Raw genomic sequence first — 12,520 nt, 5'->3', positions numbered from 1 at the left:
GCTACTCGGGAGGCTGAGGTGGGAGAATCGCCGGAACCCAGGAGGCGCAGGTTGCAGTGCGCTGAGATTGCGCCACTCCACTCAAGCCTGGGTGACAGAGCAAGGCTCTGCTGTAAATAAAATAAAAACAAAATCACACATTATTCATGAATACAGATCCAAGACTTTTTGAAGTTTGACAAAATGAACAAATAGAATTCTAGAATGCATGTACTGTGACATGTAATTCTCAGGATGCCATGTTTTAGGTTTAGAGAGGCTATTCAAAGTTTTATGTGTTGAATCCTCCTTTTCCTTATTCAATTAACAGAGCTTCTTTCTTTCATCAAAAAGTTTCAATGTTAAATATATGGCAGGCACTGGATCCTGGGAATGCAGTGATGAATAAGATAAGGTCTGTCTTCATGGAGCTGTCTATGGAGACAGACAAGTAAAAAGAAAAATATAATACAGTCTAAAGGCTATGGTAAGAGATAAAGATATTTGGGGAATACATAACTTGGCACTGAATCTGGATTTCAGAGCTCTGGAAAGCCTTTCTAAAGGAAGTAGTGCATAGATTGAGCAGCGAAGGACAGTTACTATGAGAACTAAAGCGGTGAAGTCATCAGAAGAAACCGAAGTAGCAGATGCCAAATAGGGGTCATATTAAGTTGAGTATTTTGTACTTAAGTCAGAGGCCACTGACGCTTTAATTCAGGCGAGTGACAGATTTACATCTTCAGTTCTTAAGAGCGTGGAATGAATTTGAGGAAAAAACACTGGAAGCAGGAAAACATTAGGGTGTTCTGGGAATAATCCTCGAGAAAATTGCCTACTCTAAGATGGTAGCAGTGGGTATGGGGAAAGTGGGCACACACAACATAATCAGAAAGTGGCAGAAAAATTTTATTTTAGATGGGGAAAGGTAGAAAACACTAGGTTAAGTATAAAGGGATTTCTTTACTATAGTACTTGTCAGAAATTTTACAGTGCTGTTTTTGAGTAAAAGTCAGTCACACAATAACACAAAATGGCTTCCACACTTTTGATTTTTTGTTGTTTTTTTTTTTAGAACACCTTTTGAGACTAGCGTTCCATGGGAAACACTCTGGGAGAAACTGTTCTCCCACAAAAATAGTCTCTTCTTCCTTTCTGTTCTTGCAGCTCTTGATATAGATGGAGCATCCGAAATCTGAAATCTGAAATGCTCCGAAATATGAACGTTTTTGAGTGCCCACACAGATGTGACACTCAAGGCAAATGCTCACAGGAGCACTCTGGATTTTCAGACTTGGGATGCTCAACCGACAAACATTAAAGCAAATATTCCGGAACCCAAAACACTTCCCAAGCATTTTGGATAAGGGATGCTCAACCTGTACTTAGGAGTTGTCTCACCGGCTATATTCAATTTTTTAAGGCTGTCTTGTCCTGTCCCTTTACGCAATACATGTATTTAGTTTGGTTACTTTCAGCTCACTGAAAGTGAAGTGAAAAAGAAGATTCACTGGAACTTCACAAGCTTCCCTCAAAATGCCATTGAAAAAGATTATTCTGAGTTAGGGTCATCGGTTAACCAATATGAAAGGATCTGACCCACAGATAAAGTTGTATTAGGCCGAGCACAGTGGCTCACGCCTGTAATTCCAGCACTTCGGGAGGCCGAGGTAGGTGGATCACTTGAGGTCAGGAGTTTGAGACCAGCCTGGCCAATATGGCGAAACCCCACCTGTACTAAAAATACAAAAACTAGCCGGGCGTGGTGGTGGGTGCCTGTAATCCCAGCTACTCAGGAGGCTGAGGCAGGAGAATCACTTGAACCTGGGAAGTGGAGGTTGCAGTGAGCTGAGATCCTGCCATTGCACTCTAGCCTGGGTGTCGTAGCAAGACTGCCTCAAACAAACAAAAACAAACATGCAGTATTAACCTTTGTTAACATCTACAAACCTACTAAGTTTTCATACAGATAAGATACTCAAAAATAATAATCTCATTGGAAACAAATTCTGTGAAATTGCTTAAGCAAACAAATTGTTTATCTTAATTCTATACTGAGTAGTTGAATAGCTCCATTTACTTAGATACAGAAAAACTGAATTCATTTATAAACAGGAAATCTAAGTGTACTTTAACTCCTAGAGACCACTGAGGGTAACTAAAGTACTCTAAACTATAATGAGGGGTCACTGAAAATCTGATTCTGAAACATCATGCTCTGTATGTACAAAAGATGTATTTCAGGATGCTCAAGATTAAAGAACTGACATTCTAAACAGCAGGCAATCAGTGAATAAAAGTATGTTGGTAATTCTTTGTATACAATGTCTCTGAAGTCAGTGACATAAAAAAAAATAACACACACCCTTCCTTTTATATTTTCAGTATATTAAAAAGGAACAGTACAAATGCTGTGGTATTAAAAAGGATCCTTATTTTTCAAAGAATGAACTTTTATAAACAATTCTGTAATGAAATTAAAACAGTATCTTAATACATTGTTTTTGTTAAACAAGATTTTAAATTTTTAAAATTAGAAAACGTTGAGATTAAACTCTTTCAAAGGTTCAAACAAAAAAACAACCTGTACAATCTCCATTAATGTGTCTTTGTACACATCCTGGGCACTTTGAAAATGTTAAAGTTTTTAACGTTTGACTGACAGAGGCAGCACTTAAAGGCTCCATGAATCTTTCTTCCGAAAAAGTATGCTTTCAGTAAAACATTTCACCATTTTATCTAACTATGCACTGACACTTTTGTTCTTCCTGAAAAGGGGATTTATCCTAACATTGTATTTTTAAGGTAAAAATATACATGTAGAGATATTTTAACTTCCTGAGTGACTTATACCTCAAATGTGATTTAATGAACAATTTCTAAATTTTAGAGTGAAACAATATGTGTAGGTCTACACATGTATCTTCAACTAGGGTAAAGCTCAAGAGCATGTCACAGAATTTATACCTAAATTATCTAAGAAGTTAAGCAATGACTTTATCCCCAAACTTTACCAATAAGTCTTCTCAAATAGAATGTTAGTAAAATGAATCACTGAAAAGTTATATTTTTGAATTAACAAAATACCAGTAGCCATTTTAGACTGTCAACTTGGACATTTTCTTGATTCACTAGCAAGAAATTTCTTGCAATACAAAAAGATAACAAATAATTAAAATATCTGCTTTATCATATAACTTCACTCCCTCCTAAAGTGTCTAAAATGATTAGGAATTGTAGCACTTTCTTTTGCATAAAACCCTTTCCTCTTCATAAAACCCTGAGGTGAAAGGTTATTAATGTAATAAAACCACAATTCATTGTGTATTAAATTGTAGCTTTAAAAAAATGTATAAAGAAATGTGACAACTTGTAAAGCTGCTCTGTACAGTTTTTCAACAAACTATTTCCATATCAACTTAGTCGAAGGGCCTAAAATGACCCTATAAAAACAATGTCCTTTTAACACGTTAGTGTCGAGATGAACGCCATTTTCCATCTCTACTACTGTCTCTTCTGTTTTCATAATCATGGCTCCAGCCATCATGATTCCTATCTTCATAGAAGAAATCATCTCTGTTTCCTCTGTAATGATGGTCAGACCCATGATCAGTGTAACGCTGTTCCCGGCTATAATGTCTATCTGCTAGGTAGGGATGAGAATTCATTCTGACTTTACGCTGTGATGACGGTGTATCTTGGCGCCACTGAGAGCTTGAAGACTGGTTAAAACTATGACTGTGTGATTGAACTGATGGTGAAAATCCTGACTGATCCAGAGGTGGAGAACCAAATTTTCCACCATACGACATTTGTCTCAAAGTACTGTTCATCTGAGGAAGAGGAAAAGCAGAAATGTTAATACTTCTAGATACCAAAGCCAATACGTATTTGGTCAGTTAATGGATAATGAAAGAAAATAAAGTCACTCTTGCCTAGAGGGATCCTAAATTGAACACAACTAAAGTAGTACAATAGCCTCAATCATTCCAATTTATACCTACGAAATATATATACATACATAATACTCTTTGTCCTCAAGAATGCAACTCAGAATAAGTCACACAAAATGACTATAATGCAAAAATCACTGTGTAAAAAACATAAAGAATCAGGAGGTCAGTATCATTAGGAAAGGTTTCATGAAGGTGGCATATGATCTGGGTATTAAAACAATGGATGGAATATTTGAAGAAAATATTTTAAGGGGGAGATATGCCAAGAAAAGGAAATTGCGCAAACAAAAATAAGAGGGAAACACAGAACAGGTTCACAGAATACCAAGTAATTCTGGTTGAGACAGGTTACGGATCATAATAAGTAGTAAACAATGAAAGGTAAGGCTACAGGGTTTACTGGAATCAGACAGTAAGAATCGCTAATAATTGGGCTAGAGAAATCTGACTTTATCTTACAAACAAGGGAAAGTCAATGTGCAAGAAGATAAACAAAACAGAATTTTAATATTAATTCTGAAATGGTGTGCAAGATGAACTAGGGAGGGGGAAATGGGGGCATAATTGACTAGACCGGTGGTTCCCAAATTCTGCCTGTGGAAAATATTAGTATATGATCATTTTTATTTTAATAGTCTACAGTAAAATTAGAAAAATAGACAATATGTACATAAAAGGTAACATCCTCTATACTGGTCTCTCAAATTGATTTTCACGTCTATATTTCATTTTGCAGACCTATGAAATACAAAAGTCTGGGGACTACAAGCCAAGATCATGATTTGGGTACCAAATAGTTACCAACAGCTTCCTACCTGAACAAGTGATGACAAAGATGAAACAGTAGAAGATAGCTAAGATTTTAAGCCTAGTCTCATGATGATGTTACCACCACCAGAAAAAAAGGTTAAGTTTAAAATGGAACTGGTCTAGAAGACCCAAGTTTATGATAAGTCACTCAGGATAGGGTACAAGAGCATCAGACAATGAGTAAATGATGGTTGAAAAGAAAAACAAATGTAAAAGCAGTTTGACTTCTATTTATCTTCAGTCTCTTAAGTGTATATTTCAGCCCAGTGAAAACTAAAATGAGTGCTCAATCTACAAAGATCATGCTAGTCTAACAAAAATTTGAGAAAAAATTTTTCTTGAGGACTAAAGGAATAAAACCTCCAACTTAACAGAGTTAATTAAAAATCAGTTATTTGGTACAATATGAACATTTTAACTAAGGATGAATTTTTTTTGGCAACTCAAGTTGAAAAATAGTCAACCTACCACTGCTTGTCTCTGAAAATTTTCTGGAGAAGAGAAAGATCTCTGAATTATCTGAGCTGATGAAGTCATGTTATCCATAGTCCTTTCGTACCTGCTAAAAAGAAAACCAACATATAACCATTCATTCACTAAATACTTACTAAATGACAACCATGAGCAAAACACATTTCTCAAAGGTTGGCATGAATAACACAGACAAGGTATCTGCTCCCATGCAGCCAGAATAAGAATACAGACAACAGGATATTTTCTCATGATTGTAAGTGATAAAATGTCTGATTAAAGATCAAGTAGAAGTGAAACAGATAGGAGGTTCCCCTATCTTTTAGCTGGTGAGGGACTGCCTTTCTAAAAAGGTGACATTTGTAGTTAGAACTGAACACCAAGGTTACCAAGAGGCAAAAACTTCCCAGCTGAAGGACTAGTGCAGGGGTGAGCAAGTATAGACAGTGGGTCAAGCTGCCAAATTCAGTTTTCCCTAAACAAAGTGTTATTGGAACATAGCCACACCATTGTTTTTGTATTATCTACGGCTACTTAAGTGCTACAATGGCAGAGACAGAAACAGTATCTTCTGCAAAGTCTAAAATATTAACTATATGGCCTTTTCTAGAAATAATTTGTCAGTCCCTGAGCTAATGCAAAGACCTAGACTGAAAACTAAAATGAAAAGAATTTGATTGACTGGATATGTGGAATGAGGGAAGAAATAAAGGATCAAATCTAGACTTTTGGCTTGAGCAATTAGGTAGACATTTCCTGAGGCAGAAGAGAGAGAGGTTTTGGGAGGTAAGGAATTAAGAGTTCTGTAACATACACAGGATATTACTTTTGAGGATTTATACCTTATTCCTTATTTATTAAAGGGATAACTTGCTCTACAGAAAAGCTCACTTTAAAAATGTTTTAAACTATTTTAAAATGTCTTTAGAATCCTATAACCAATTGGCTAGTCTTACAGTTTGGATCTTTTAATTTTAGCCTTTCTCAAATCAGATTATATATTATCTGTATGCTAAGGGAGGAATACAATTTATAGTATAGAAATTATAAACTCTCTAGCCTTTGATTAAAACCAAAGTATTTACTTGTACTTTTTTTTTTTTTTCCCCAAAGAAATTCTTTAAATAGAGAGAGTGCCTTGCTATGTTGCCTAGGCTGGTCCCAAACTCAAGGCCTCAAGTGGTTCTCCCACCACAGCCTTCCAAGTAGCCGGGACTATAGGAATGGGTCACTGCACCTGTTTTTTCCTCCTCACAAAATTCTAAGAGGGAAAACTTTATTTTCCTCTACCTAGGTTGCCTTTGAAGACTCCATTAAAGTGGCTGGAAGTGCTTTAAATTCCAACTTTACTAAGAAATGTTTAAACACTATTAATTTATTTCAGCTAACAAGAAAGAACACCAGGAGGGTACATTTTTTGCACTATTGCTTGCTCACTATCCACCTTCCAGTATCTCTTCATATCCATCCACTTCTCTCCAGCTCATGACACTACCTTAATCTAAACTATCAACCTCATCCATCAATAGCTTCCAACATCAATACTTTGCTACCAAAAGCTTCCTCACTGCTCTATTTTCACTCTTGTCCCCTCCAATCCATTCTCCCATTGCAACCAAACAACTCTTAAAATATAAACTTGTTCCTACCAGTACCTTACCTAAAACATTTCACTGCCTTCCTACTCGATTTTAGGGTAAATCTCAAAATCCTGATTATAGTTTACAAGACCCTCTCCAGCGTATCTACCAAAATCCCCTACTGCTCTCCATTTTCATTCATTAGGATCTAGGTACACTGGCTTCTTTCAGTTCCACATTCATCTATATCATCTCCTTCTCCTAAAATTTTCTCAAAGCCCTTTCTACTCTTTCTTTACAGAACTTATTACAGTAATTGAACAGGTATTCACAAAAATATATATATGTGTCTTCATTTAGACTTTAAGCTCCCCTAGATAATATATCATAGTGGCTGGGCTCAATCACACTACACTGCCTGGGTTTGAATCCCAGCCCACTGAATCTGAGCAAGTTAACCTCCATCTTTCATTTCCCTTTATATATAAGGTAGAGATAAAAATAATATCTACCCTCATAAAACTGCTGTGAGGAATAAATGAAATCATACATGTAAAAGATTTGGTGAAGAACCTGAGATATGGCAGGTATTTATTAAATCTTCCTTAAATGACTGTTAAATAGCTCTATGGATACACCCGGAAAAACTGTCCCTGGTAAAATATTAACCTCCCCAAAGCAAATAAAATTATTTAAGTAAATATGATACTTTCTAATACTCAGTACCTGAAGGGATTTTACAAATCATTTAATTCAACTTCTTTTCCTTACACATGGGAAGATAGGACTAAAGAAAGGAGACTAGCTCAAGATTACACAATTGATAGATGCAGACCTAGAATCCAATTCTAGGAATTCTTAGTCCAATACTCTGCTGACTAATTGGTATTTTTAACTATAAGTAACAACCAATTAATGATTGTAAAATAAATTAATGTTTTTAAATGAAATAGTAAGTAATGCAAGTAGTGAGGGTAAATAATGTTTTGAGAAATTTTGTTTCAAGTGTATACATGTACTGTACACGTATGTGGGGATGGTTATGTCGCTCATGTGTTTTGAGGCTATTCCCTATAAGAAATCCTGATAAGTGATCTTAACAATAAGTGAGAAATATTACCTGCTAGGAGACGTGGAGGTAGGGCTTGAATTTCCAACATGATGCTGGGGATATGACAAACTGACATCTTGCGAGGCATGACTACTTCCTAAAGTGAAATAATTTGAAAAATTATTCTTGATAGAAAATCTAATTTGAAATTTTGTCTTCCCCACCTGAAATCACTCCAAAAAGGTAAACACAATCTAAAAGAGAAAAATCTCAAACTGCTGGCCCAGCGCGGTGGCTCACACCTGTAATCCCAGCACTTTGGGAGGCTGAGGTGGGCAGATTTCTTGAGGCCAGGAGTTCGAGACCAGCCTGACCAACATGGTGAAACCCCATCTCTACTAAAAATACAAAGAATTAGCCAGGCGTGGTGGCGTGCACCTGTAATCCCAGCTACTCAGGAGGCTAAGGCAGGAGAATCGCTTGAACCTGGGAGGTGGAGGTTGCAGTGAGCTGAGATTGTGCCACTGCACTCCAGCCGAGGGTAAGACTCCCACTCAAAAAAAAATCTCGAACTGCTGTAGACTGCTTTACGGCTTCATCAGAGTGAAAATTATAAGTGTATAATATCAGATAAGCAAAACAAAGCATTCCATAAATATCCAATCTGACCACAATTTTCTGATCTCCGCCCTAAATTGTAAGACTGGATACATGGACAGTTTCATCCTCACATGATCAAGAATCAAAATATATGCAAGTAATTACCAAGCAGCCAGGAGAAGCATTTTCAGAAAACAAACCTAGCTCTTTTCAGAGCACCCAAGCCCAACTCTCTTAGTGATACAGTTTATGTTCTTTTCACTAACCCAAAATGAAACTTTAAGCTCAGTTTTAAAATTATAATTTCAAAATCCATGTGTCAATGTTACCTGTTTTCAAGATAAAGTTTGCTAATCACAATGCTTAAGAAAGCAGTTTCATCTACAAATAAGAGGTTCTTTAAAACTGAATAATAAATTTAAAAACAGCAGGAAACAATGCCCCCTAACCTCAATGGACATTTACCTGATCTAAATTGAATTTTGATAGGCCTTCCGTAAAGTTTGATTCCATTAAGTAGATTCATTGCATAAGGAACAGATACTTCATGTTTGAAATTCACAAACGCAAACTGCTTTGGTTTACCATCCTTATCTTTTGGAATTTTCACCTTTATTACTGGCCCAGCCTACAAACAAAAAGGTGTTTAGAATTTAAATAAAGCAACTAAAGGAAAACACTCAAATTTTACAAATACGAGACGTCAAAGTTTATAAACAACAGAAATGTAATCAGAAACTTCTTTTAAAAATGATGCACGGATTTCCATTTTGGCTACAGTAAACATCCTAGTTATGATCGAACATTAGATTTATTTGGGGAAGGGGGCCATTAAGAAACTGGAAACACAATCACTTTCGCAGTTCACAGCACTGTATGGCCTCTTAGCATAGTGAACAATCGCCATTATTTTGCCACTCCATGAAAATGAACATTTATCAAGAACAAGAGAATGATTTTCTTGAACCAAAAACTGACTTTTGTATTGATTAATCAAACAATACCAGTTATTAGGGGATAGGGATGGGGGGAATGGGATACTCAGAATTTTCCACACATTTTAATATAGCAACACTAAAATACTGTTTTTCTACGGAGTACTTAACGATTTTATTTTACATATTTTAATAATGTTGCAATTTGATAAGCAAACTTTAAGGGAAAACTGACACAAATAAATTAAAATATTAAGTTCACCAAAGACAAATTATCCTAAGTGGAAAATGAGAACAGGAGGGATAAGAAAAAGCACTGCTCAACGAAGACCCTACACACACACTATGTTCCCAAGGATGCCTGGATCTCCAATTACCCCAAACTTGACCGATGATCCCTCCACCACCTTTAGTCGTCACTTTTGGCCTAAACGAACCAAGATCTTCCAGAAAAGCGACACCCAGCGAGCGTTTCGCAACCCAGACGCGCCCTTCACCCCCAAACAGCCACCAGTCGGGTCCCCTGACGGCCACGAAAAGAAAAAGGGGTGGTCGCTGGGCCAGGCCCTAGGCGAGACGGAAAACGAAAGGCAAAAGAGCCGAACTCATCTGCTTACCTGGTGGAAAAGCTCGAAAAGGAGCTCCTCGGTCACTTTCGTTTCAAGGTTGCCCACAAAGAGAGTCCGATCCGCTTCCGCCGCCGCCGCCCCCATCTCAGCGTCGCCCCCTCCCTAACCTGGCCAAAAGGTCGTGGCCGACGCACCCACTGCGCATTCACGGAAGCCCCACGTCCTCACGCTCCCTGGCGTCACCAACGCAAACGTCCGTTGCGCTTGCTCTCAGCGGGCGTCGACTTGTGCGGACGGAGTGCGCATGCTCGCCAGGATAGCGCTCGATAAAGGCAGGGCGGTGTCTGGCTTTTCCGCAGGCTCAGTTATGGCTTCCGGTGTGGTTAGTCACCCGGTCCGAGACAGGCTGAACTGATCTGGGGAGCCGCGAAGGGCCTGCCTTGACCGAGGGACGTAACGCAAATACTGCGGGTGGTGTTTGAAGATGGCCCTGAACAATGTGTCCCTGTCCGCCGGTGATCAGAGGAGCAGGGTGGCCCACGGCTCTTCCCACAGCGACCTCAGACCGCGGGCGTCAGCGTTGGCAATGGTCTCTGGAGACGGCTTCCTCGTTTCCAGACCTGAAGCGATTCATCTAGGACCTCGGCAGGCTTTGCGACCAAGCGTTCGTGCCGAGAGCCGTCGAGTGAATGGTGGCGGCCGCAGCCCAACCCGCTTTATAAACGGAAGGGAACCGGATGGCCGGGGCCGGAGCCGCCAGGCCAGATTCTCACCTTACCCTGGCGTTGAACCCGACCTCCTAAGAAGTGTGCTGCAACAGCGTTTGATTGCATTAGGAGGTGTCATCGCGGCTCGAATTTCAGTTTAAACGACCGCCTTTCCTCCTTTCCTCTGGCCCTCACTTACCTTGTGAAGAGGCCTTTTTAAAATCCTTTCTTGGTGTAGCAGCAATCTTGTTGTCTTATTTTTAGATGAATGCATTTTCATTTAATACGTGGGAGTTATATGAATATATCCTAGCACTAACAGAAGTGTAACAGGTAATTGATTTAGGTGGTTTTATGCAGCCAGAATGATTGGATCAGGAAAGGGGTGGAAGGGATATTCTTAGGTCGTCACAAAGCTGAGCTGATGGGATCATCCTCCCCAGAGGTCAACAAGCCATTCGTTAACTCAGACACTTTACCTTTACTTCTGTTGGCGAAAAAGTACTCCTTTTTATTACAGTGATTTATCCTTCCATCTTTTCCTTGACATTTACCATCTTCCATCTCTCCCTTCACTTTTTTCAGATGTGTCTACAAACAAACAACAATCTCAGTCGCACTAAAAATAAGAACAAAACCTAAACCTTACTGTTCTTTCCAATTATTAACTCAGTTTACATTCCTTTCTTTGGCAAAGGTTGCAAATTTTTACTTTATATTTGTAATTTTACTATTTGCATTCAGTCCCAGCGCCTTAATCTGAATCTGCTGTCCTAAAGTACACTGGTGAAAACATTAGTTGTACAATCTCCAATCAGAAAACTGTTCATCTCACTGTAGTGCCCTCCTTGAAATTTGTGTTTACTCATTAAACTGACAATATTTGGGGATCCCTGTAGTAAACACTGTGTATGAACTTTACACAGTCTGGCCATCAAGAAAGATCACGGAGTATATTCTAGATGGGGAGGCTACTAAGTGAATAGGAATCACCACACTGGGCTGTGTAAAGATAAGTACTGGTTGCAGTGGCTTTTTTTTTTTTTTCCCCCTTCATAATACTGCACTGTCCTGGTTCTTCTCTTACCTGGCTGATCACTCCTTAAATTTGCTGATATTTTTGTTCTCTTAAGCATACATTTTAAAGGGTGGTATTGTGAGAAAGTTACTGGGTTTTGTAAGTGCCAGCTCTTCATATAAGCAGGTAGACTAGCTTTTTCCCAGCAGACGCTTGTCTGTTTAGACTTCCTTAAAATAATTATGTTCAAATAAAGCAAAATCTCCATACACCACATAGTATTGAATTGTTAGAACTACATGTTAAGAATGTTGAGTCAACAAGATAGCTTCCATAAGAGGGTGAATTAATGTAGTGAGAATTCTAGAAACCAGATCATAGGAAGAATGATTAAAAGAATAGTAATATCTACCTTTTATTGAGTGCTATGTGCAAGTCAATGTGCTAGGACTTTTATTGTTTATAGAGATATTTATTGAGAACTTACTCTGTACCTGCTACTGCCTGCAGTAAGCACTTAGAATAAAGTGGTAAACATGATAAAGTATCTGTTCCTAAGGAACTTTGTATGTTATTTGATTCTCACAGCAGCCCATAAGGGAGTACTTTACTTTCATTTTGTTGCTGAAAAACAGTCTGAAGGTGATAAAATAAACTTTCCAAGGTCATATAGCTAGTAAATGATAGAGCCCTGCAGCCTTTCAAATGAGGTTCCTCATCTGAATGCAGAAAAAAATGACTTGAGTAACTATTTTCTTAACTTTCCCAAGGATAATACATAACTAATATTTTTTTCAGATAACTAAAAAGAAGTTAGTTTGTAATATACAATGGATGCCTTAAC

General features: G+C 38.1%; 2 protein-coding genes across 3 annotated transcripts; one reads left to right on the top strand and one right to left on the bottom strand.

The window, feature by feature from the left end:
- Positions 1-870: 870 nt before the first annotated feature.
- RBM7 (RNA binding motif protein 7) lies at positions 871-10,166 on the bottom strand. Of its 2 annotated transcripts, none has more exons than XM_015115704.3 (5): positions 10,000-10,166; positions 8,913-9,075; positions 7,917-8,004; positions 5,214-5,304; positions 871-3,812 (listed from the first exon to the last, which is right to left on the bottom strand). In XM_015115704.3, the coding sequence occupies exons 1-5, from the start codon at positions 10,093-10,095 to the stop codon at positions 3,450-3,452; spliced, it is 801 nt and encodes a 266-aa protein (XP_014971190.1). In that variant the 5' UTR covers positions 10,096-10,166; the 3' UTR covers positions 871-3,449.
- A 140-nt stretch (positions 10,167-10,306) lies between these two features.
- C14H11orf71 (chromosome 14 C11orf71 homolog) lies at positions 10,307-12,221 on the top strand. Its single transcript, XM_015115758.3, has one exon. It carries the CDS (start codon positions 10,436-10,438, stop codon positions 10,817-10,819), a length of 384 nt encoding a protein of 127 aa, XP_014971244.1. The 5' UTR covers positions 10,307-10,435; the 3' UTR covers positions 10,820-12,221.
- Positions 12,222-12,520: the final 299 nt, after the last annotated feature.

The sequence above is a fragment of the Macaca mulatta genome, chromosome 14 (genome assembly GCF_049350105.2).
Source record: "Macaca mulatta isolate MMU2019108-1 chromosome 14, T2T-MMU8v2.0, whole genome shotgun sequence".
Lineage (NCBI taxonomy): Eukaryota > Metazoa > Chordata > Mammalia > Primates > Cercopithecidae > Macaca > Macaca mulatta.
Note: the sequence above shows the minus strand (reverse complement) of the source record. Positions and strands in the feature narration are given on the sequence as shown.

Excerpts from the sequence above, each read along its gene's own strand:
- RBM7 (XM_015115704.3), bottom strand. The coding sequence starts at position 10,095 with ATGGGGGCGGCGGCGGCGGAAGCGGATCGGACTCTCTTTGTGGGCAAC. Across the intron at positions 5,305-7,916 it reads ACCTCCACGTCTCCTAGCAG|GTACGAAAGGACTATGGATA; the intron begins GTAATATTTCTC and ends TCTTTTTAGCAG. Across the intron at positions 3,813-5,213 it reads ATTTTCAGAGACAAGCAGTG|ATGAACAGTACTTTGAGACA; the intron begins GTAGGTTGACTA and ends CCTCTTCCTCAG.
- C14H11orf71 (XM_015115758.3), top strand. The coding sequence starts at position 10,436 with ATGGCCCTGAACAATGTGTCCCTGTCCGCCGGTGATCAGAGGAGCAGG.